This window comes from Agelaius tricolor, unplaced genomic scaffold, assembly GCF_023055355.1.
Source record: "Agelaius tricolor isolate 1412-34295 unplaced genomic scaffold, bAgeTri1.0.p SCAF_43, whole genome shotgun sequence".
NCBI classification, from domain to species: Eukaryota; Metazoa; Chordata; class Aves; order Passeriformes; family Icteridae; genus Agelaius; species Agelaius tricolor.
In genome coordinates this window covers 1700736-1725510 of record NW_027269303.1, presented here as the reverse complement: position 1 = coordinate 1725510, position 24775 = coordinate 1700736, and the positions used below count along the sequence as shown (strand labels likewise).

Here is a 24775-nt window from a genome sequence, read left to right as displayed (position 1 = left end):
TTGTCCCCAGCTGTCATCACTGCCTCCAGTGTTCTGTTCAGCTTGGAACCTGGGGACACTTTCTCAGTCCTGTCCTTCAGATGGATCTATTTTTTGTATGAGAAACTTCAGTGTTTCAATCTCACTTTGAGTTCTTGAGAAGTTCTTTGAGCACACTCTGAGGGACTGAGTCTGATGCACAAAGAGCACCAAAGCCCCAGAGGGTCATTAAAGTCCTTGTGCTGTGTCTGTGCTGCTGGGCTGGGCCGGGCTCCTGGCCCAGAGGCAGCTCCTGGCAAGGGCAGCAGAGCTGCAGAGAGACAGCTCGGGCCAGGAGCAGCTCCTGTGCACAGCCCAGCAGGGCAGGGGCACTGCCAGGGCCCCTCAGGGACACCAGCAGGGCACAGACAGAGCTCCCAGGGGCTCAGCACTGGCAGGGGCTGTGGCATGTCCCAGAGGGGGCTGTGTCCCAGCAGCTCCTCTGTGGCTGTGTCATGGAGGCACAGTGCAACTGTGATGTCAGCAAGGGGCTATGTGACAGCACAGAGTGGGCTGTGTGAGGTCACAGATTGGGCTATGACATCACAGAGTTTGTGGGGAGAGGTCATTAAGCAGCTACAGCATCATAGCAGGGATTCTGTGACATCACAGAGCAGGCTGTGACATCATGGCATGGCTGTGTGACATCATAGCGCAGGCTGTGAGGTCAAAGTGTGTGCTGTGACATTACAGTGTCAGTATGATATCACAGAGAGGGTTTTGTGGCATCACTGAGGGGGTTGTGACATCACACAGCTGTCTGAGACATCATAGTGTGAGGCCATAGAGTAGATCTGGTGTTCATAGAGGGTGGCTCTGTGACATCAGAGAGTGGGTTGTGACAACACTGGGTGGCTGTGTAACATCATAGGGCAGGCTGTGATGTCACAGAACAGACAGTGACATCACAGGGTGGCTTTCTGACATCAGAGTGACATCACATTACTGTGACATCACAGGGGTGCTGTATGACATGCCAGAGTGCACTCTGACATCACAGGGGGCTGTGTGACATCAAAGGGGGTGTCTGACATTTACGGGTGGATGTGTGACATCACAGGGGTATGTGACATCAGAGGGGCTGTGTGACATCCCAGGGGCTGTGTGAGGTCACTGGGGAGGTCACTCTGCCCCGGCCCCCCTCACAGTTCCCCCCAGAGCAGTCCAACCCTGCTCGTGCACAGCGGGGTCCCCTGTCCCCCCGGGTCCCGCTACCCCCGGCGCCACAGCCTCCCCCAGAGGATGTTCCACAAGATCGACCCCAGAGCCTGACATGGGGATGGGGGGCCGGGGCCCTGGGGGTGGCACAGGGGGACAGGGACCCCCCGGCAGCGTCCCCATGTCCCCCAGGGCCAGAGCCTGGGCCAGGGCTCCTTCACCCTGGTACCAACAAGGCTTTGAGAGCGCTGAAAAAATCCCCAGCAAGGGATTAGCAGAAACCAGATTTAATTTTAAGGGACAGCAGCACAAAGTTCCTTGGCAAGAGTAACTCTGCTCCTGACTGGACACTTCAGGCACACCAAGGAAACAAAGCAGCAACAAAACCAAACCAAATCCAGGCAACCAAACCAGAAATGAACTGAGAACTGTCCCTGTGTTTGTGTGTGACACAAGGACAGTTAAGGCAAGGATAAAAGGAATATGATCCAAAAGCTTAATGCAGCTTAAACTTTACAGGACTTAACTTACACCTTAACCTTAACTGATACCTTCAATTTCACAATTTAACAAAAGAACAGCACTTAACACTATTTAACCTAACTTAGAACATATGACTTAGCAATTTAACAGAGGAATAACATTTAATATTCAACTTAGCTAGTAAAGTAAATTAAACTTAATACCTCAGCAAAAGAACAACTCTTAGGAGCATTTAACTTAGTTTAGACCTTGTGATTTAACCTTACCTACAGGCCTGACTGACTCAGCTTTCCAAGGCACTCAAACCCCTCAGAGAGCAGCATTTCTGCCACATTTCCCCAGCACAGGCACTCCTGTGTGCACACAGACACAGAGTCAGTGCAAGGCACCTGGGAGAAATTCCCCTGAGGGCAGGAAATGCTCCCTGTGGATCCTTTGGCATCTCCCCAGCGGGTGAAGGGTTGAGCCTGGAGGAGTGGGGGGATCGGTCCAGGCTCCGTCGTTGTTGGGGATCCCCGAGTGCAGCAAACGGGAGAGTTCCCGGCTGGGAGAGGCCCCACTCAGAGGGAGTCGCTGGCCCAGGAGAGCTCCAAGGGCTCCTTTTGGAGCGCTGTTTGTAGGGCCCCAAGAGAGGGGCTTCAGTCCCAGCAATGGTTCATCCTGGCCACACTTGGCACCAACAGCTTTCTTTGGCAGGGTGAGAACAGGGATGTTGTGCCACGGAGGGAACCAAACCAGTTCCCAGGGCTGCTGCTACAGAAAGCAGGAGCTGGTTGGGCAGCAGCAGTGCCTGGAGCAGACAGTGTTTGTGATGAGCTGCAGAGGAGCTGAGCCCAGGGGCTGTTGGCCAAGGCCGAGCCCCAAGGAGCATTTCTCAGCTGGCAGGGCGGCCTGAGAAGGGGAGGGGGGAATGCAGCAGCACAGGGCCCGTGGAACCAAGGGACCATTGTGACACTGTGGGGCCCTGTGAGACCAAGGGACCATTGTGACACTTTGGGACCTGATGAGACCAAGGGACCATTGTGACACTGTGGGGCCTCATGGAATCATGGAGAGCATTGTGACATTGCTGGGCCTCATGGAACCAAGGGGACAGTACTGACGCTGTGGGGCTCCATAGAATGTAGGGATCATTGTGACACTGAGAGGCCGCATCAAACCAAGGGTCCATTGTGACACCACGGGGCCTCATGGAACTGTGGAGACCATTGTGACACTTTGGGGTGTCATGGAACCAAGGAGACCATTGTGACACTCTGAGGCCTCATGGAACCAGTGAGACCATTGTGACCCTGGGGGTCCCCACAGAACCAAGAGGACCATTGTGATACTGTGGGGCGTCATGAAACCAAAATGCCTTTGTGACACTGCAGGGCTGCGTGGAACCAAAGGTCTCCATTGTGACATTGTTGATCCTCGTGTCATCAGGGGTCCATTGTGACACTGGGAACCAAAGGAGACCATTGTGACACTGCAGGGCTGCATGGAAACTTGGGGCCATTGTGACATTATGGAACCCCATTGAACCAATGGTTGATTGTGACACTGCAGGGCTGCATGGAACCAAAGCTCCAGGGTGACACAGAGGGGCCTCCTGTCATCAATGGTCCATTGTGACACTGTGGAGCCAAAGGAGACCATTGTGACACTGCAAACTCTCAGGGTCCAAAAGTCCATTGTGACATTGCAAGACTCATGGAACGGAGGACTCACGTGACATTGTGGGGCCTGGGGATCCATGGAGACAATTGTGACACGTTTGGACTGCATGGAATCAAGGCACCATTATGATACTGCAGGGCCCCATAAGACCAAGGGAACATGGAAATGGTCTGTCTCAGTGTTCCAGAGGCCACCTGACTGGTCCAACTGACCTTGGCATGTTGAAGGTCTCTTCTGCTAATGAAACCCTGGGGCTCTGTACTTTCCTTCCTATGGAAAAGAACTCTCCTTCTCCTCCAGGCACCCAGGACCAGAATTAGGATTTCTCCTCCAAATTTCCTTATATCCAGGGATTGTTCCCACATGAATATTTCCAGGACAAGTCTGGCTGGCAATGGTTTTACAAGGGTCACCTCTCAGCTATCCCCAAAACACTGGGAAAGGCTCTGTGCTTTCCTTCCTATGGGAAAGAATTGTCCTGCTTCTCCAGGTGCCCATGGCTGAGATTGGGCTTCCACCTAAAAAATTCGCTAAATCCAAAGACTGCTTCCAGACAAAATCTGCCATTCCTGACAAGTCTGGCTGGCCTTTGCCTAGTGAGGCTCTCCAAACACTGGGGGTCCATACTTTCCTTCCTATGGAAAAGAACTGCCCTTCTCAGCCAGGTGCCCATGGCCAGAAATGGGATTTCCACCTCAAGCATTGCCTGTTGTGACAGACTGGAGGAGATTGTTGGCTGGAAACATTTCATGTGTGGGGGAGGAAGGGGCAGGTCCAGCCTTGCCCTGCCCTGGAACCCCAATCCCCGCAGAGCCTCTATCCCAGCCCAGCAGTGGCTGCCAGTCCCTGGCACAGCACAGGCAATGCTCCACAGCCACCTCTGCAGCCCCAGCCCAGATCCTGAGGGACCAAATGAGCCCAAGCCCCACCTGGGGGAAGGGCCCAGGGAGACCAAGGGGTATTGAAGGCTGACCACAAGGCAAGCACACATCTTGACCCTGCATCCTCTTGGAATTTCCATCCGAACAATGCTGGAATCCAGGAGTTGGTAGCTGTGCGTGTGCTTCTCTGTATCTTTTTTGTCTTTTATCTCTTTCTGTGTCTTCTTCTGTGTCTGTGCTCCTGCAAATTTTGATTAACATTCCATTGAACAGGCTTAGAGTTTGTGAAGTTGAATGGGCCAAGTCAATGTTTTGAAAAGTGTTTTTTGTTGACTGAGTATCTGTCGTAGTTTGACATGGGAAGAATTTTAAAAAGTCATACAAAACTTCTTGTGGTACTGACAATCTGTTAAACCACTGAGATACTGAACACACCTCTGTGAAACACAATGTTAAAGATGAAAAAACACAGGAACCTCCTCTTTCTTTACAGTCAACAAAGAAGCAGCGGGCCCTGGCCTTGGCCCCCATCTCAACCAAACCAAACCAAACCAAAGCAAACCAAATCAAACCAAACCAAACCAAGCAACCCTGCCATGGGCTGAGCCCCTTCCCCCCTCTCCAGGCTGCCCCACCCCCATCGGCCCCATTCTGACCAAACCAAACCCCAACAACTCCCAAACAGGAAAACAAAAGAGACTACAAAACCCCAACCAGAACAAAGCCAGCCACAGCTATTAAAATCTTACCATCAAGTCCCCTCTCCCAACACAACTAAAACGAAAAACCCCTACAACCATACAAAATAACCCTACAACTAAAAACTTAAACATAAAAAAAGCCAAAAACAAACCATAAAACCAATCCTAACACAACCCAGCCACAACTTCCACCACAAGTTACCAGCAGGTCAGTTGTTAATCCTTTCAATACTTCAATCCTCCCTCGGGTAAAAGAAAAAAACAAAATATGAACATATAAAAAACAAAATACAAGCATATAAAAAAATAACATAAAACCATCAAAGTCAGTAAAGAAGAAATTAAAGCCCAAAATAAAAAAGAAGAAAAAAACCCTAAAATCCTCTTATAAACTACAAAGAGAAAACTCTTTTTTTTATAACACATAAAACTATAAAATATTCAAATTAGTTTCAAACAAAAACCTGCATACTAAAAAAACCAAATGTTAAAATAACTGTAATTTCATAAAAGGTTTAAATGGGGGGGGAAAAAGTAATCCAGTATCCCCAAGAGAAGATCTCTTTTCCCAGAAATAAAAATAATTTTGAAAGTAAATAATACAAACTTATACCTTTGAAGAACTCATCTTTAAAACAAAACCCCATAAGTTGACATGGCCCATCAACAAGCTGTAAAAAAGCTTGTAGCAATAAAAAGAACTTCACAATAACAAAGTTCCCCAGACACCTGTTATCCATGACAAAATTAAGAACCACAAAAAAAATTTTTCCTCTTGTAAAAAAATCTCCATAACCTTAACAAGAAAAACTTCTTTCCCTAAGTAAACTAAAAGAATTCTATTCTAGAAACAGCAAACTAACTAGAAATTTTAAATTTGCTGTCTTTACACTCTCAGTAAAAAGAAAAAATTTTAAACAAAAAAAAGTGTTCTAAAGAGTTATTTTATTTCTTAGTACCCTTTTTCTTTTTTAATTTCTAGTTATTAAAATTTTCTTTATACCCCTTTAAAATTTTAGGCTTACTTTACCATTCTCGTATTCCTATCTCAAAACAAAATAAACACATAAATAATTAACCAACACTAAAACCCACCACACTCATCAATCCATTAAGAAATCTCAAAAATAGAAAAACCTTAAATTAATAAACTAAAACGACTACAATGCCATATAAACATTTTGCCAAAGTTTCTCTGACTTTCTAAAGTTCCAGTAGAGGCTGTTTCGTTGTTTTGAGCTCCTGAGAATCTCTTGTTGACATTTCTCCAGTACATCCAATGTGGGATCTCAGCACATCGTTCCCGATGTCCAGAGATGCCAGGAGAACCCTTGGGGGTCTCGAAAACCCTGGAATGTTGCCAAGAGTGCTTGGTGGCTTGATTTTGATCCATCCACAGAAGTAACAAGAGTCTGAGGACAAGAGAATCACTTTAGAGTACAAGGTGTAAAAGAGACACATTTAGAGGGTGAGATATAGACTTTAAGGTTTTTGGTACAGGGGGGTTATGGAGACAAGATGGAGAGATCGGGGCGTGTCTTGTCCTTCTTCTTTCTTCTTCTTGTCCTCCATCTCCTGTGATGATGTTGGCACTTAGAGATTGGTTTATGGTGAAGGTGCACTTGCTAACATGGGCGAAAAGCATTGGGAAATAAAGGTAAATATTGTATACGTAGGTTTTAGTATAAAAAGACATGACCGCCCCGTGGGTGGTCAGAGAGTGCCTGTGACTGCCTGCAGATCAGACCTCTGTTGGGCAGACAGAAAAATTTTGTAGATAAGAAATAATAAACAACCTGAAGACCGAAAGCTGAAGAGTCCAGACTCGTCCTTTGCATCGCGCCCACCCAAGAACCACTCTACCCGTGTCGGGGCAGAGACAGACAGCCGGACCCGACAATCCAACTCGGAGTACACAAACAATTTTAATTCCTTTTAAATGTCTCCTTGAGAGAGTTATTTTAGGGATGGGGGTCAGGCCTTGTCTGTGCTGCTTGGCCCAGCCCAGGCAGGGCTTTCCCAGCCACATTCCACACTCCATTGCCCAGCTGGAACCGCTGGTGCCTCTGAGTTGTGCTGCCCCAGCCCCAGGGACGCTCTCCTTGTCTGCCCATTCCCCCACGGTCTCTGGGCAGGGATGGCCTCAGTGGGGGCTGCTGACATCCACAGCAACTTGGAGGCTGCTGCTGAATTTCACTGCTCCAGAGACTTGTTCAGCCTTCAGCTCTTCAGTGCAGGAATTCAGTGTCCCAGGGCTCATGAACATTCAGAACACCTGAACAAGCCAAGCCTCTGGGAATCATTTGATTTTAATTTTTAAATCCTTTGTGGTTAAGTAGATCTCAGTAGTGTATTCAAACTGAATACCTGATATTTAAAAAGACAGCGAGAAAAGATTTCTCAGGTCCTGTTTAGTTTTGTTTTCCTGTTAGATAAATCGATATGTGCAATCTCCAATTGACATCGAATCCAAGTACCTCCTCATGCAGTTTGAATAGATATGAAAATCAAGACCCTTCATGGCTGACAATCAATCAGACTCTGTCCCTACCCCCAGCCCACCATTTCCCCCATCCAAGCCCTGGCACTCAGAGCAGCCTTGTGCAAATCTGATCTCCCTCCAGCCCAGGCTGCACCTGCAGCTTTCAGCTCCTTGGCTCCAACTCCCACCTGCTTTCCTTGCAGAAGGAGCTGCTCGAGACACAGAGGGATGTTCATTTCTTGTCAGCCAACAAAGCCAAGGGAAGGCACAGCTCCATCAAATGCCAAAGTCATTCTTCTCCCTGGCTCTGCTCCTGATCCCCACAGCCTGTCCTGTTTCCTTCATCCCTGCATTGCCAGGGACTTTCTGGGACAAGGGAGCTCTGCTCTGGCTATGGAGGGAGGTCCAAGTGCAGCCACTGGAGTGGGAACAACAACTCATCAGGTTTGTGTCCTTTGGGGGTCAGGAATTGGTGAGACTCAGAGGCACAGAAAGTTTCTCTTCATGGCAAACAGACCATGGTCGAACAGGACACAATTTAATAACAATCTCGCTCTTCCTTGAGCTATGTGCAACTTCCCAGCAGTTCCTAATGAGTCCACCACCCACAAGTGATTTTCATACTAAAATTGATTTTTGACTTACATGGTTCTGTCATAGATATAAACACAATTTAGTTCTTGATCAGGATGCTCCTCCTGGAGTGGGTGCAAAACAGCTCCAACAATTCCTGATTTGCAAAGCTGTCAGTGGTGGATGGAGAAGGGAGGTCAGGCTGCTCTTGGTGCTGAGGAAATGCTGAAACCAGCCTGACTCATTTCATCTCCTCCTGTCCTGGCTGATCTCCCCTCTTTCCCCTTCCACCCATTGGCTTTTGTCTCCCACCAGGCCCCCGGTGAAGAGCCTGGCTCTGTGTTCTCCATCCCCTCCTCGCTGGCACTGCCAGGCTGGGATGAGGAGCCCCTCAGCCTTCCCTGCTCTGGGCTGGACAAGCCCAGCTCCCTCAGCCTCTGCTCACAGCCCAAGGGCTCCAGCCCCACCTTGGAGGCCCTTCCCAGACCCTGCTCCAGCTGCCAGACATCTTTCCTGCCCTGGGCAACCCAGCCCAGGCCACAGTGACCTGGGTAATCCCCGTCCTTGATGTCCTGGTCACACAGCCCTGGCCCCTTGTCCCCATGTCAGGCTCTGGGGTGGATCCTGTGGAACATCCTTTGGTGGAGGCTGTGGCTCCAGGTGGGCCGGGGGGATCCCGGGGGACAGGGACCCTGCTGGGCATGGACAGCATTGGACTTGTTGGGAGAAACTGTGAGGGGGATCTGGGGCCGAGTGAGCAACTCAGTGACCTGACACAGCCCTGCTGGGATGTCACACAGCCCCTCTGGGATGTCACATAGCCCCTCTGGGATGTCACAGCCTGCTCTGTGAGCTCACAGCCCCTTCTCTAATGTCACACAGCTGGTCTGTGATGTCACAGCCAACTCAGTGATGTCATAGTCTGCTCTGTATAGAATAATACTCCCTATGTTTCCGGGTGTGGCGTGCCTGGCTTCGTCTAGCCCTTGCTGCTGGACCAAAGGCAGCAACTGTGGCGTTTCACCCCAGAGATACCTTTGGCCGGCTGGGTGCTGCAGCTAGGTACTCGGAACAAATCCATGCAAAGTAGAAACTCAGTTTACCTCTGGTGGAAAAGGTTCAGGCAACGGTGAAGAGAAACAGGAGAGGATTCTATCGTTGAGTCTTAATCCAGAGTTTTTTTTCAGAATGGTAGACCTCTGAATGTTGTAACAGCTCCCAGCAGAATGCCGACCGCATGGTCTCGTGTCCTTTTAAGGCCCAGGGACAGGGGGAGGGGAAGGGACAGGTAAGAGCCAACCAGGGGGGAGGAGAGGAAGGCTCAAGGGATAGAGACACTTTGACAGGCCAATGAGCCTGGACCTGAGGGGCATCTTTTGAATTTCTGCCAACCACACGACACCCTTGCTGGAATGTTAAGATTGATGGACACCTCTTAGCAGGAGGGCAAAAGGGGGAGGGGAAAGGTTGGCACACCTGAGGGGCATCACACTGCAACAAGGGCTCTCTGCTTTTCTTTGTATGGAAGAAAAACATCCCTCTTCTCCAGGCACAAATGCCTGAAATTAGAACTCCACATTCATAATTTCAAATATCCATGGGTTGCTTCAAGCAAACCTGCCAGGACAGACAGGTCAGGCTTGCCTTGGCCTCTGGTGGTTGCTGTTCATCAGCTCCTGAAACATGGGGGCTCTGTGGTTTCCTTCCTATGGAGACCAATGTGACATTGGGAGCCTTGTGAAATGCAGGGGGCATTGTGACACTGCAGAGCACCATGGATCCAAGGGACCATTGTGACACTGTGGGGCCTCGTGGAACCAAGGACATCATTGTGGCTCTGTTGGGCCACATGGTCCCAAGGGGCCAGTGCAAAGCAGCGGTGTGGGAGTTAGCCCAGCTGTAACTCAGATTCAGACAGATTTTACCCCAGAAGAACTGGGTGCGAGTTTCAAGCCCTGGGAATCATTTGTTTATCTTAGGGTGAGTTTGAAACTTCTCCAAAAAGCCTTTAGTGTTGTTATGCTAAGTTGTCCAAGTTCTCCTCTCCTACTGGTTACTTGTTTCCCCTATAGGGTAGTTGTTCTAGAGTGTTCTACAATCAAGTGTACATGTTGTTGCTCCCCTTTGTCTCGGGTCTTTTGATCCTGCCCCTCATACTGTTCTCAACTTCTCCATGTTTATTATTTTTCACCCTGTTATTAAAGTTCCTTTTAAACAACTCCATTGATCCTGCTCCTTTTCATTTTTGCCACACTCGCCCTGAAGTCAGGGAACCAGAGAGGTTTGACACAGCCACCTTCATTGTGACATTTGGCACCCAAACAGGGACCATGACATTCAGGGCTCCCTGTGTCAGTCAGGCCAGCTGGGGTTAGCTGATGGATAGGCCAGCGCTCCCTGGGATTTTGGATTGTGCCGGGCCCGGCGGATTCATCGTTGCTTTGAGGGACCTTGCCCAGGATCGGCAGGGACCAGAACGGTTTCACCTGCATAGGATTGCAGGTGGGTTTGGGGAAATGCAAGACATTTATTGCCCATTTTGCCACTGTGTTTTTACAATATGCACCCACGCCCCATAATTGATTTGGGGTGTTCTGGTGGCTCTTCCCCATAAGGCAGAGAAAGAGAAAAATGCGCAGCCAGATGTCCAAAGTAGAAAGGAACGTATACGTATGCTTTAACTATCACTGATCATGACATAACATTTTCAAAGTACGAATTAAAATCATCATAAGGTGGATTAATAAAAACCTTCCAGATACCTCTGCTGATGAAATCCATACCACTGGATTTTGGGACTCAGTGGGAGTTAAATTTAGAGCCTTTTGATCAAAAGGGACCCCGTTGCACCCTGCATGCTCCCCATCTTCCACGCCATCCTTGAGACCCTTCACCAGCAAGCAGCATGTCGAAAACTCAATCCGTTGGTCACTCCTAACTCCGGACCACCCCTCAAGCCTGCCTTTCTCAGACCTTCAACGATGGTCCAAGATGGCAATGGCCACGCTGTCTTGGAGCATCATGCCCTGGAGACTCAAGATGGAAGGAGCCTGAACGTGGCTCTGGAGCCCAACCATCCTCCCTCCATCTTGGCTCCTCCACTTCCTGCTACCACAGCCTTCTCTTCCACCCTGAACGAACCTCCAGACTCCACCCCCACAACTGCAGGTCACGCCCCCACTGTCAATCATTCCACCTTCACCCTGGGCCATGCCTCCAAAACTCCACCCCAGGAGTCCGCCATCCTCAATCAAGGCCCTTCATCCCCAACACCTGACAAAATGGCAGCGCCCTCTGCCTCACCCTCTGGCAACAATATAACCCCATGATCAAAGATACTAAGCCCAACTGTCACACTATTCCTAATCCAAATGTTTCTGCTCCAAGTTATTCTTCCTCCCCAGAAGACAGTTTGGACTCCCCAGAGCCACCTCGCCTCTCAGCCCCAGAAGATCCCTAGGAAAGGATCCAGAAAGAAGCAGTTAAGGACGGAGACTGGTGAATAGTCTCAAAACTCCTCATTGCCCCCATTTGCTATGAAAGAAGGGGGCAGAATCCCAAGTGTCAGCCATTGGTTTACAGGGAAATCAAGGATCTGTATAGGGCAGCTAAAGACCATAGGAAGGACTTACCTTGTTTTAATGGCCTAATGAGGGCCATGTTTACAGCACATGTCTTAACCCCCTATGATTTAAAATATATTATGACCATGTTGTTGTCACCTACAGAATACACCCTGTGGGAAGGGGGATGGAAGTGTTTACTAAATCAATTAATAGCAGGCTATGCTAATAATGAGGCAAGGGCGGAATTGACAATCAACCATCTAGCTGGAGAAGGACAACACAGCCTACCAGATGATCAAGCAGCAGGTATCCCCAGAGAAGTATTGGATGATATCAAAGAGATGGCTTTGAAAGCTTTAATCCACGTATCGGGTGGTAGCACCCCCAATTTGGACTACCTTGGGTGGCTGCAGCTAAATCTTTAGGACAATCAGACCATCCTGGGTGCCTGTTGAGTAAGCAAACCAATGCTGCCTCCCTCACATTGAGTGGCTGCTCTCAGACACAGAGACCATCAGACACGCCACCTTGCAGAACAGCGATAGAGTTTTTACTCTGGGCACATGGGCATGGCTGTGTAGACTCTGAGGGCATGGGCTGCATGAACCTCTCCAGCCACAGCGAGTCAATCCACAAGAGCATTCAGGCACTGAAAGAAGGGTTCAAGAAGCTTCAAGTGGAAAACAAAGACTGGTTCAATAAACTCTTCCAGTCCAAGGGACTAAAGGGTTGGATGATGTCGAGCTAAAACAGGACTATTCATTCTCTTAGTGGTTGTTGTTGTATTGTTAATTCCACCGTGTTTGTTTAGATGCTTTTAGAACGTCTTACAAAATTCCTTCACTTCCATCTTTGTTGTAAAAGAGAAAGGGGGAAGATACCCAACACAGGCTCCTCATGGATTCCTTGGAGGAGAGAATTGGAGGCCAGGATGGCACAAAAACCTCTCAGAGACTCAGTGTGGGAAGGAAAATCCTTAAAAGTAACTAAAAGTATTCTTAAATCCATAAAGTACCTTAAAAACCTTGAGTATCTCAAAGCATTAATGAGCCCCACTGAGTGTCAGTACAAAGCTCTCAAGGGACTCCTTAAAGCAGGTAATTGGAGCCATGATTGCACAAACCTCTCACAGAGTCTGTATCAAAAGGGAAACCCCAAGTACCTTCAAATATCTGAAGTACCCTGAAGCATTAATGAGCCCCACTGAGTGTTGTTACTGACAAAGCCTCTCCAGGGACTAATTACAGCAGATAATTGGAGGCCAGGATTGCACAAACCTCTCAGAGACTCCAAGGCAAAAGCCAAACCCAAAGCCCTTTGAAAAACCTGCAGTCCCTGCAGGGAGCATGCAGGAGGCCCCAGGGCCATTGCTGAGCAAGGCTCCCCAGGGACTCCTTGCAGCAGATCCTTGAGGCCACTGGGATGTGGGCTAGGGGGGGATGCTGAGGGCAGCACAAGGGGCTGACAGTGCCCAGCCTGGCTGGGGCTGTGCCAGGAGGCCCCAGGGCCTCAGGACAAGGTGTCTCCTCCCAGCCCTTGCTGGCACAGACCCTGCTGTGCCCCAGGGCACCAAGACTTGGCTTCTCTTTGTCCCCACCTGTCATCACTGCCTGCAGTTCTCTGCTCTGCCTGGGGCCTGGGGACACTTGCTCAGTCGTGTCCCTCAGTGGGACCCATTAAAAGTCCAAGAAAGTTTGGAGTTGGATTCTGCCTTGGAGTTCTGGAGAGGTTTCTTCATCTCCCTCTCAGGGACTGATGTTCAGGGCCTGAGCACAAAGGCCCAGAGGCTGATTAAAGTCCTTGTGCTGTGTCTGTGCTGCTGAGCTGGGCTGGGCTCCTGGCCCAGAGGCAGCTCCTGGTCACCAAGAAGAGCTTCAAAAGCACATTTCTCTTGATGAGCAGCTCTTGTGCCAGCCCAGCAGGGCTGGGGCACTGCCTGCAGCCAGCCCGGGCACAGCCCAGAGGCACAGAGAGCTTCAATCAGTCAGGGCTGGGAAGGGGCTGAGAAGTGCCTGGGCCACAATCACTGCCAGCCCTTGGCACAGGAACCTCTGGCTGCAGGACAGTGCAGCTGCAGCTCCTGGAGCCATCTCCTCAAGCTCGAACATCCCAATGCCTGCAGAGCCTGTGAGTACAACTCTGAGTATTTCTGGGGCAGGGGAGGTGGAAGGTTCATGAAGCTCTGACATGCTCAAGGGTTCTGGTCAGTCATAGAATATTTCCAAGTCTAGGATTTTGATAAAATATAAGAAATTTCTTAAGACTTTGTATTCCGTTTCCTACTATTGAAGAATGGTAGGGTGGTGGTGCTAAATATTAAAGGATGATTATAAATTTTGACAGTTGCCTGTAATATCTGACCTGGTAAATTTTGCATATGAATTATTATTTATGAAATTTTGAAAGTTCCCAAGACATCTGAACTGTTGCTTTTAGTGACCAATAGGTTCACAGGAGATCCCTAATGTGCTTTCAGCCCCTCTGCCCATGGACAGCAGCAGCATCACCTTTGCTGGAGCCATCAGGCTCAGTCTGAGCTGTCCTTTCTCCAAGCTGCAAACAGAACCTGCCCCCCGCCAGTGCCCTGCAAACAGGCAGGGTTCTGTAGGGCCAAGGAGAGTGCACAGAGATTTGGGGGCTGTGAGTGCTGGCAGGGAGAGATCAGGCACAGGGAAACACCTGCAGGAGGGAAATCTGCAGGAAGCAGAGAGACGATCAGGCAATGAGAGAAAACAAAGCCCAGCAATGCTGTGGCAGGGAGAGTTTAGAGATGCCCACAGGAGCCCCTGCAGTGCAGCCCCTCCCTCTGAACAAGCCCCCTCCCTCCTGTGGCCCAGCCAAGCCTCTGCCCTCAGGGCCGGGGCTCCAAGGCGTGCAGCCCCTCCTGTGCAGGCAGAGCTGCAGCAGAGCCGTGGGACAGCTCTGCAGCCCCGGGCCCAGTTCCCTCTGCAGAGCACAGGGCTGGGAGCAGCTGCCCGGCCCTGGGGGCTCTGGCAGGGGCACAGCTGGCTCAGGGTGACGCTGTCCCCAGTGCCCGGCTCTGGGCAATGCTGTCAGTGCAGCCAGAGAAGGAGCTGCATCTCCCTCAATCCAATGCCATCAGAAGGACACTTGGAAGTCTCCCTGAGATTTCAGTCCAAGCTGGGAGCTTCAATCCAGGATGCAAACCTGTCCTAGAGCATCTCTGAGTTATGAGATTGATGGGGAAAGGCAGAGGTGTTGTGACACTGAAAATGGTGCTGCATTGGTGGAATGAGCAACGTGAGTCCTTGGCTACAAAAGTGGAGCTGGGCTGTGGTGGATCCATGTGATCTCAGCAGCACCTGGCTGATTTTAAGAGAAACATGGGAGTGTGAACATAGTCCATTTGTGAAAAATGAAAGCCCAGGGAAACTCCAAACAGAGTGAAGGGACAGACCATCTCCCCCCAGTCTCCACTCATCATCTTGCCTCAGGGAACTCACTCTATTCTACCAAAGTGCAGGAGTAATGCTATGGGTTTGATATCCAAGAATACCAGAACAGATATGGGGGCAGCTTAAAAAGAAAACCCCAGAAGTCTTAATCACAGAAGCGTGTCCGTGTGTGATACAGAGGAGGGTGTATGGGAAATGGCTTTGATTTTGGTTACAGGTATCTCCCCTAAGTCTTCACTGTCCTTTCTCCATGAACAGGTCCCCATGTGCAGCCCCAGCAAATGTCCAACAGCAGCTCCATCAGGCACTTCCTCCTGCTGGCATTGGCAGACACGCGGCAGCTGCAGCTCCTGCACTTCTGCCTCTTGCTGGGCATCTCCCTGGCTGCCCTCCTGGGCAATGGCCTCATCATCAGCGCCGTAGCCTGCAGCCACCACCTGCACACGCCCATGTTCTTCTTCCTGCTCAACCTGGCCCTCGCTGACCTGGGCTCCATCTGCACCACTGTCCCCAAAGCCATGCACAATTCCCTCTGGGACACCAGCAACATCTCCTACACTGGATGTGCTGCTCAGCTCTTTTTCTTTATGTTCTTCATCTCAGCAGAGTATTTCCTGCTGACTATCATGTGCTATGACCGCTACGTGTCCATCTGCAAACCCCTGCACTACGGGACCCTCCTGGGCAGCAGAGCTTGTGCCCACATGGCAGCAGCTGCCTGGGCCAGTGCCTTTCTCAATGCTCTCATGCACACGGCCAATACATTTTCCCTGCCCCTGTGCCATGGCAATGCCCTGGGCCAGTTCTTCTGTGAAATCCCACAGATCCTCAAGCTCTCCTGCTCCAAATCCTACCTCAAGGAACTTGGGCTTCTTGGTGTGGGTTCATGTTTAGGACTCGGATGTTTTGTGTTCATTGTTTTCTCCTATGTGCATATCTTCAGGGCTGTGCTGAGGATCCCCTCTGAGCAGGGGCGGCACAAAGCCTTTTCCACCTGCCTCCCTCACCTGACTGTGCTCTCCCTGTTCCTCAGCACTGCAGTGTTTGCTCACCTGAAGCCTCCCTCCATCTCCTCCCCGTCCCTGGATCTGTCAGTCTCAGTTCTGTACTCGGTGGTGCCTCCAGCCCTGAACCCCCTCATCTACAGCCTGAGGAACCAGGAGCTCAAGGCTGCAGTGTGGAAACTGATGACTGGATGGTTTCAGAAACATTAAACTGCTGGCCAATTTCTGCAAATCACTTGTAATAAAAATAATCTTTCATACTTCTTGTTGGTTTGGTTGTGGGTCTTTTGTTTTATTTTTTTTACTACTGCCCACAAATAAATGTCATTGTTTGTGCCATTTCTCATTTTGTTTCTCTCCACCTTCCCTGTGGCCACAGACTGTGCCAATGAGGGGCTGTGCTTTTGGTGGCGTTAAAGGAACTAAAGGATGTCCCAGCAGAGTTTTCTGCAGAGATGCCCTTTTGTTGCCTTCTCTGGAGCTGCAGCAGCAATGTCTGTGTGCAGAGCTGGGGCAGATCAGTGCTGGCACAGATGCTCTGGTCCTGCTGGCCACACCATTCCTGATCCAGGCCAGGAGCCATTGGCCTTCTTGGCCACCTGGGCACACTGCTGCCTCATGTCCAGCCTGCTGTCCATCAGTCCCTGCAGGTCCCTTTCTGCCTGGCTGCTCTCCAGCCACTCTGTCCCCAGCCTGTAGTGCTGCAGGGGTTGTTGTGGCCAAAGTGCAAGACCCGGCACTGGGACTTGTTAAACCTCACCTTGTTGGATTTGGGCCCTGGATCCAGCCTGTCCAGGTCACTGTGCAGTGCCCTCTGTTGCTCCCACATGTCAAGACTCATACCCAGTGTGGTGTCATCTGCAATAATGTCCTTGGTTCCATGGGGCCCCTCAGTGTCACAATGGCCTCTTGGTTACACCAGGCCCTGCACTGTCACACTGGTCTCCTTGGTTCCCTGGGGCCCCGAAATGTGACAATGTTCTCCTTGGTTCCATGGGGCTTCACAGTGTAACAATGTTCTCATTGGTGCTGCAGTTTCACAGTGGCCCCTTGGTTCCATGGGGCCCCAGGGTGTCACAATGGCCCCATGGTTACATGAGGTCCCACACTGTCACCATGGTCTCCTTGGTTTTGCAGTGTCAAAATGGTGAAACCCCTTGGTTACACAAGGCCCTGCAGTGTCACAATGGCCTCTGTGGTTCCAAGAGGACCCAGAGTGTCACGGGGCACTCCCTGGGTCCATTTGGCCCCACAGCACCACAATGGACCCCTGGTTCTGTGGGGCTGCACAGTGTCACCATGGTCCTCTTAGTTCCACACGGCCCTGCAGTGTCACAATGGCCCCAGAGTGTCCCAATCATCACAGAATGACAAAATCAAATAGGCTGGGAAAGAACTTTGGGATCATCAAGTCCAACCAATGCCCCAATACTGCCTTGTCACCCAGACCATGCCACTGAGTGCCACTGGAGAGGGACAGTGACTCTGCCACCTCCCCCCTGGCCAGCCCATTCCAGTTCCCACTCACCCTTTCTGTGAGGAACTCCTTCCTATTGTCCAGCCTGAGCCTCCCCTGGTGCAGCTTAAGGCTGGGTCTTCTTGTCCTGCCCTCCAGCAGATCCACACTCACACCCAGCTTGGTGCCATCTGCAGTTTGTGAATGCTGGACTCGATCCCCTCACCCAGACCATCAGTGAAGATATTAAACAGGACAGGGCCCAGCACAGATCCCTGGGGACAGCACCAGTGCCTGGACACCAGCTGGGTGCAGCACCATCCCCACCACTCTCTGGGCCCAGCCTCCAGCCAGCTCTTAAATCTCCCAGCCAGGAGGGAACCTGCCCAAGCCGTGGGCTGCAGCTTTTCCAGGGAATGCTGTCAGAGACAGAGTCAAAGGCTCTGCTGGAGTCCAGGCACACAGCATCCACAGCCTTTCCCACATCCACAGGTGGGTCACCTGGGCATAAAAGGAGACCAGGTTGGACCTGCCAGCCCTAAATCCACGCTGGCTGGCTCTGATCCCTGGGCCATCCTGTGGGTGCCCTGTGATGGCACTCAAGGTGATCTGTTCCATAACCTTGCCGGGCACCCAGGTCAGGCTGACAGGCCTGGAGTTCCCCAGCTCCTCCTTCCAGCCCTTCCTGGGGATGGGCTCACACTGGCACCTCCAGTGCTCTGGGCCCTCCCTGCTGAGCCAGGACTGATGGTAAATGATGGAGAGCAGCTTGGGGAGCTCATCCACAGCTCCCTCATCCCCCTGGGATGGATCCCATCCGATCCCATACACCTGTGAGCACCTGAGTGGCTCAGCAGGTCAGCAGCTGCTTCCTCCTGGATTCCAGGGGGCTGTTCTGCTCCCTGTACCCATCTACCAGCTCAGGAGAACACTTGTCCTGAGGACAACCTGTCCTAATATTGAAAATTGAGACAAACAAGGTGTTAAGTAGCTCAGCTTTTTCCGTATCTTTAGTTACTGTATTCCCCACTGCATCCAATGAAGAGTAGAGGTTCTCCTTCTCCCTCCTTTTGCTATAAATTTTTTTATAAAAACATTTTTATTTTTTTACACAAGCTGATAGGTTAAGTTCTGATTGAGTTTTCAACTCTCAACTTTTCTTTCTGCATAACCTAATGACATCCTTAAACACTTCCTGAGTTGTCAGTCCATTTTCCCCTTGACATCCCAGAAAAGCTCCATGCCCTGCCAGGCCAGTCATTTTCCTCACTGGCTCATCTTTTGCCACACTGGGACAGGCAGCTCTTTCCCCCTTAAGATTACTTTCTTGAAATGTGTCCACCCTTCCCAACCCTCCTTGTTTTTAAGGGCTGTTTCCCTTAAAAAATCAGTACCCAAACTGGTACTCCCCAGATCTGCATTCTGAACAGGCCAGTCTGCCCTTCCTAATTCCTGTGTAGAAGTTTTGTTACTGCCTCTCTTTCTTACCCAGAATATTGAAAACTTGAAAACCCCAATGTTCCAGTGGGCCTGGCTGAGCTGGCAGGACCCTGAGGCTGCTGAACTTCCAGTTCCCCTTCTCACACAATGGGCCTTGTGTGGTTTCCATAGGCCTAGGGATGTGGAGAACAAGCTCCAGGTGTCAGCTCACCTGGTGTAGGCAATTGATCATCTGGTAACATGAGGTCACAGAGTGGGCTATGACATCACAGAGTGGGTTATGTGAGGTCATTGATCAGATATGACATCATAGACTGCCTCTGTGACATCATTAGCCAGAGGTCTGACATCACAGAGCAGACTATGACATCACAGAGCCGTGACATCAGAGACCAGCTGTGTGACATTAGAGAATGGGCTGTGACATCCCAGAGGGGCTGTGTGACATCACAGAGGGGCTGTGTGCCATCCCAGCAGGGCTGTGTCAGGTCACTGGGTTGCTCACTCTGCCCCAGCTCCCCCTCACAGTTTCTCCCAACAAGTCCAATGCTGTCCATGCCCAGCGGGGTCCCTGTCCCCCGGGATCCCCCCGGCCCACCTGGAGCCACAGCCTCCACCAAAGGATGTTCCACAGGATCCACCCCAGAGCCTGACATGGGGACAAGGGGCCAGGGCTGTGTGACCAGGACATCAAGGACGGGGATTATCCAGGTCACTGTGGCCTGAGTTGGGTTGCCCAGGGCAGGAAAGATGTCTGGCAGCTGCAGCAGGGTCTGGGAAGGGCCTCCAAGGTGGGGCTGGAGCCCTTGGGCTGTGAACATCTCTCTGTGTCTCGGGCAGCTCCTTCTCCAAGGAAAGCAGGTGGGAGTTGGAGCCAAGGAGCTGAAAGCTGCAGGTGCAGCCTGGGCTGGAGGGAGCTCAGATTTGCACAAGGCTGCTCTGAGTGCCAGGGCTTGGATGGGGGAAATGGTGGGCTGGGGGTAGGGACAGAGTCTGATTGATTGTCAGCCATGAAGGGTCTTGATTTTCATATCCATTCAAACTGCATGAGTTAGCACTTGGATTCAGTGTCAATTGGAGATTGCACATATCAAGGTATTAACAGGAAAAAAATCCTAAACATGACCTAAAATTTTTTTCTCACTGTCTCTGGAAATATAATACATTCACTTTGAATACACTACTGAAATCTGTTGAATTAACCACAAATTATTTAAAAATTGAAATCAAATTATTCCCAGAGGCTTCACTGGTTAGGATGTTCTGAATGTTCATGAGCCCTGGGACACTGAATTCCTGCACTGAAGAGCTGAAGGCTGAACAAGCCTCTGGAGCAGGGAAATTCAGCAGCAGCCTCCAAGTTGCTGAGGATGTCAGCAGCCCCCAGTGAGGCCATCCCTGCCCAGAGACCGTGGGGGAATGGGCAGACAAGGAGAGCGTCCCTGGGGCTGGGGCAGCACAACTCAGAGGCACCAGCGGCTCCAGCTGGGCAATGGAGTGTGGAATGTGGCTGGGAAAGCCCTGCCTGGGCTGGGCCAAGCAGGACACACAAGCCCTGACCCCCATCCACTAAACAACTCTCTCAAGGAGACATTTAAAAGGAATTACAATTGTTTGTGTACACTGAGTTGGACGCACTGGAGAAATGTCAGCAAGAGATTCTCAGGAGCTCTAAACAACAAAAAAGGAACTTTACTGGCAACTTTAGAATATCAGAGAAACTTTGGCCAAAGGTTTAATACAACAGTCAATCAACAAGAAACACTTCTCATAACCTTAACTTTGCTCATTCAACTTCACAAACTCTAAGCCTGTTCCATTTTAAGTTACTCAAATTTTGCAGAAAGAGGGAATAAGAAAAAGACAAATAAGATTTAGAGAAGCACACACACAGGTACCAACTCCTGGATTCCAGCATTGTTCCAATGGAAATTCCAAGAGGAGGTAGGGTCAAGATGTGTGCTTGCCTTGTGGTCAGCCTTCAATACCCCTTGGTCTCCCTGGGCCCTTCCCCCTGGTGGGGCTTGGGCTCATTTGGTCCCTCAGGAGCTGGGCTGGGGCTGCAGAGGTGGCTGTGGAGCATTGCCTGTGCTGTGCCAGGGACTGGCAGCCACTGCTGGGCTGGGATAGAGGCTCTGGGGGGATTGGGGTTCCAGGGCAGGGCAGGGCTGGGCTTCCAGGGCAGGGCAAGGCTGGACCTGTCCCTTCCTCCCCCACACATGAAATGTTTTGAGCCAACAATCTCCTTCAGTCTCTCACAGTAAGGCAATGTTATAGGTGGAATTCCATTCTGGCCATGGGCGCCAGCACAAGAAGGACAGTTCTTTTCCATGGGAAGGAAAGCACAGAGCCGCAGTGTTTGGAAGGCAGGTGAGAGCCTAAGTAGGCCACGGCCAGACAGACTTCTCAAGAATTGCAGATTTTGTCTGGGATCAGTCTTTCAATTAAGGGAATTTTGAAGGTGGAAACCCAGTCTCAGCCATGGGCACCTGGAGAAGTAGGACAATTCTTTACCATAGGAAGGGGAGCACGGAGCCTTCCCCAGGGTTTTGGGGACAGATGAGAGGTGACCATTGTGAAACCGTTGCCAGTCAGACCTGTCATGACAATATTCCTATTGGAATAATCCCTGGATATAAGGAAATTTGGAAGTGAAATCCCAAATCTGGCCAGGGTGCCTGCAGAAGAAGGACAGTTCTTTTCCATAGGAAGGAAAGCACGGAGCCCCAGTGCATTAATAGCAGAAGAGAAGTGCCCCTCAACATGCCAGGGTCAGCTGGACCAATCAGGCAGTCCATGGGAGGCCAAAGCAGCCACACCTGTTCTGTGCTCCCTTGGTTTTGGGGGCCCCACAGTGTCACAATGGTGCCTTGGATCTCTGAGGCCCCACAGTGCCATAATGGTTACTGGTTTCCTGGTTTCTATGGGGTCCAGCAGTGTCACAATGGCAAAGTCCTGCAGTATCACAATGGACCCTTGGTTTGATGGGGTCCCACAATGTCATAGTGGCCCCTAGGTTCCATAAGGCTCTGCAGTGTCACCATGGTCCCACTTATTCCATGAGGCCCTGCAGTGTCACAATGATCTCCGTGGTTCCACAGGCCCCACAATGTCATGGGACTCCTCTGTTCCATAAGCCCCTCAATGTCACAATGGACCTTTGGACCCTGGGGGTTTGCAGTGTCACAATGGTCTCCTTTGGCTCTGCAGTGTCACAATTGATAACAGGAGGCCCCTCTGTGTCACCCTGGAGCTTTGGTTCTATGCAGCCCTGCAGTGTCACAAAGGCCTCTTGGTTTCATGAGGCCCCACAGCATCACAATGATCGTCTTGGGGACACCCAGGGGTCACCATGGTCTCACTGGTTCCATGAAGCCTCACAGTGTCACAATGCTTTGCTTATTCCATGGGCCCTCATAGCATCACAATGGTCTCCATGATCCCATGGGTCCCCCCAGTGTCACAATGGTCTCATGATTCCATGGTGCCCCATAGTACAAAAAGGCCTCTTGGTTCCATGAGGCCTCAGAGTGTCACAATGCTTTGCTTATTTCATGGGGCCTCATAGTGTCACAATGGTCTCCTTGGTTCCATGGTGCCCCACAGTGTGACAATGGCCCCATGGCTCCATGAGGCCATTAAGTGTCTTAATGGTGTCTCCATGATTCCATGAGGCCTTGCAATGTCACAATGGACCTTTGGCTCCATGGGGTCTCGCAGTGTCACAATGGCTCCTTGGTTCCATGACCCCTCAAAGTGTCACAATGGTCTCCACAGTGCCATGAGGCCCTGTGTTGTCACAATGGACCCCTGGTTTGATGGGGCCTCTCAGTGACACAATGATCCTTACATTCCATTGAGCCACACCGCGGCAGTATGGTCGCCTTCATTCCATGAGTCCTTGCAATGTCACAGTGCTCTCCATAATTCAATGAGGCCCCACAGTGTCACAATGGTCCCTTGGTTCCATGGGCCCTGTGCTGCTGCATTCCCCCCTCCCCTTCTCAGGCCGCCCTGCCAGCTGAGAAATGCTCCTTGGGACTCGGCCTTGGCCAACAGCCCCTGGGCTCAGCTCCTCTGCAGCTCATCACAAACACTGTCTGCTCCAGGCACTGCTGCTGCCCAACCAGCTCCTGCTTTCTGGAGGAGCAGCCCTGGGAACTGCTTTTGTTCCCTCCATGGCACAACATCCCTGTTCTCACACTGCCAAAGAAAGCTGTTGATGCCAAGTGTGGCCAGGATGAACCATTGCTGGGACTGAAGCCCCTCTCTTGGGGCCCTGCAAACAGCGCTCCAAAAGGAGCCCTTGGAGCTCTCCTGGGCCAGCGACTCCCTCTGAGTGGGGCCTCTCCCAGCCGGGAACTCTCCCGTTTGCTGCACTCGGGGATCCCCAACAACGACGGAGCCTGGACCGATCCCCCCACTCCTCCAGGCTCAACCCTTCACCCGCTGGGGAGATGCCAAAGGATCCACAGGGAGCATTTCCTGCCCTCAGGGGAATTTCTCCCAGGTGCCTTGCACTGACTCTTTGTGTCTGTGTGCACACAGTAGTGCCTGTGCTGGGGAAATGTGGCAGAAATGCTGCTCTCTGATAGCTGAGTCAGTCAGGCCTGTAGGTAAGGTTAAATCACAAGGTCTAAGTAAAGTTAAATGCTACTAAGAGTTGTTCTTTTCCTAAGGTATTAAGTTTAATTTACTTTATTAGCTAAGTTGAATATTAAATGTTATTCCTCTGTTAAATTGCTAAGTCATATATTTTAAGTTAGGTTAAATACTGTTAAGCTCTGTTCTTTTGTTAAATTGTGAAATTGAAGGTATCAGTTAAGGCTTAGGTGTAAGTTAAGTCCTGTTAGGTTTAAGCTGCATTAAGCTTTTGGGCGATATTCCTTTTATCCTTGCCGTCACTGTGCTTTTGTAACACACACACACAGGGACAGTTCTCGGCTCATTTCTGGTTTGATTGCCTGGATTTGGTTTGGTTTTGTTGTTGCTTTGTTTCCTTGGTGTGCCTGAAGTGTCCACTCAGGAGCAGAGTGACTCTTGCCAAGGACCTTTGTGCTGCTCTCCCTTAATATTAAATCTGGTTTTTGCTGCTGCCTTGCTGGGGATTTTTTCAGCGCTCTCAAGGCCTCGTTGGTAGCAGGGTGAAGGAACCCTGGCCCAGGCTCTGGCCCTGGGGGACACGGGGACGCTGCCGGGGGGTCCCTGTCCCCCTGTGCCACCCCCAGGGCCCCGGCCCCCTGTCCCCGTGTCAGGCTCTGGGGTCGATCTCGTGGAACATCCTCTGGGGGAGGCTGCGGCGCCGGGGGCGGGGGGACCCGGGGGGACAGGGGACCCCGGTGTGCACGAGAAGGGTTGGACTGCTCTGGGGGGAACTGTGAGGGGGGCCGGGGCAGAGTGACCTCCCCAGTGACCTCACACAGCCCCTGTGATGTCACACAGCCCCTGTGATGTCACACAGCATGTTGTGATGTCACACAGCTGCTCTGTGATATCACAGAAGACTCTGATGTCAAAAAGTCACTCTGTGATGCCAGAGTCTTTTCTGTGATGTCACAGCCTGCTCTATGATATTACACAGCCACCCAGGGATGTCACAACCACTCTCTGATGCCACAGAGACACCCTCTATGATGGCAAGATCTGCTCTATGGCCACATACCCTACTCTATGATGTCACAGACAGCTCTGTGATGTCATAAAACCCTCTCTATGATGTCACACTGTCACTCTATAATGTCACAGCACACACATTCACATCACAGCCTGCTCTGTGATTCATACAGCCATGCCATGATGTCACAGCCTGCTCTGTGATGTCACAGAAGCCCCTCTATGATGCTGTAGCTGCTCAGTGACCTCACACAACAAACTCTGTGATGCCATAGCCCAAGCTGTGACCTCACACAGCCCACTCTGTGCTGTCACACAGCCC

At 50.9% G+C, this 24775-nt stretch overlaps 2 protein-coding genes across 2 annotated transcripts in view; both read left to right on the top strand.

Moving 5' to 3' along the window:
• LOC139604076 (uncharacterized) overlaps positions 1–24775 on the top strand; it is a 1261625-nt gene that overhangs the window by 1052145 nt on the left and 184705 nt on the right.
• Positions 15201–16232, top strand: LOC139604003 (olfactory receptor 14C36-like). The gene has a single exon (XM_071455004.1). The coding sequence runs from the start codon at positions 15222–15224 to the stop codon at positions 16152–16154; it is 933 nt and encodes a 310-aa protein (XP_071311105.1). The 5' UTR covers positions 15201–15221; the 3' UTR covers positions 16155–16232.

Coding starts and splice junctions, on each gene's coding strand:
- LOC139604003 (XM_071455004.1), top strand. CDS start 15,222: ATGTCCAACAGCAGCTCCATCAGGCACTTCCTCCTGCTGGCATTGGCA.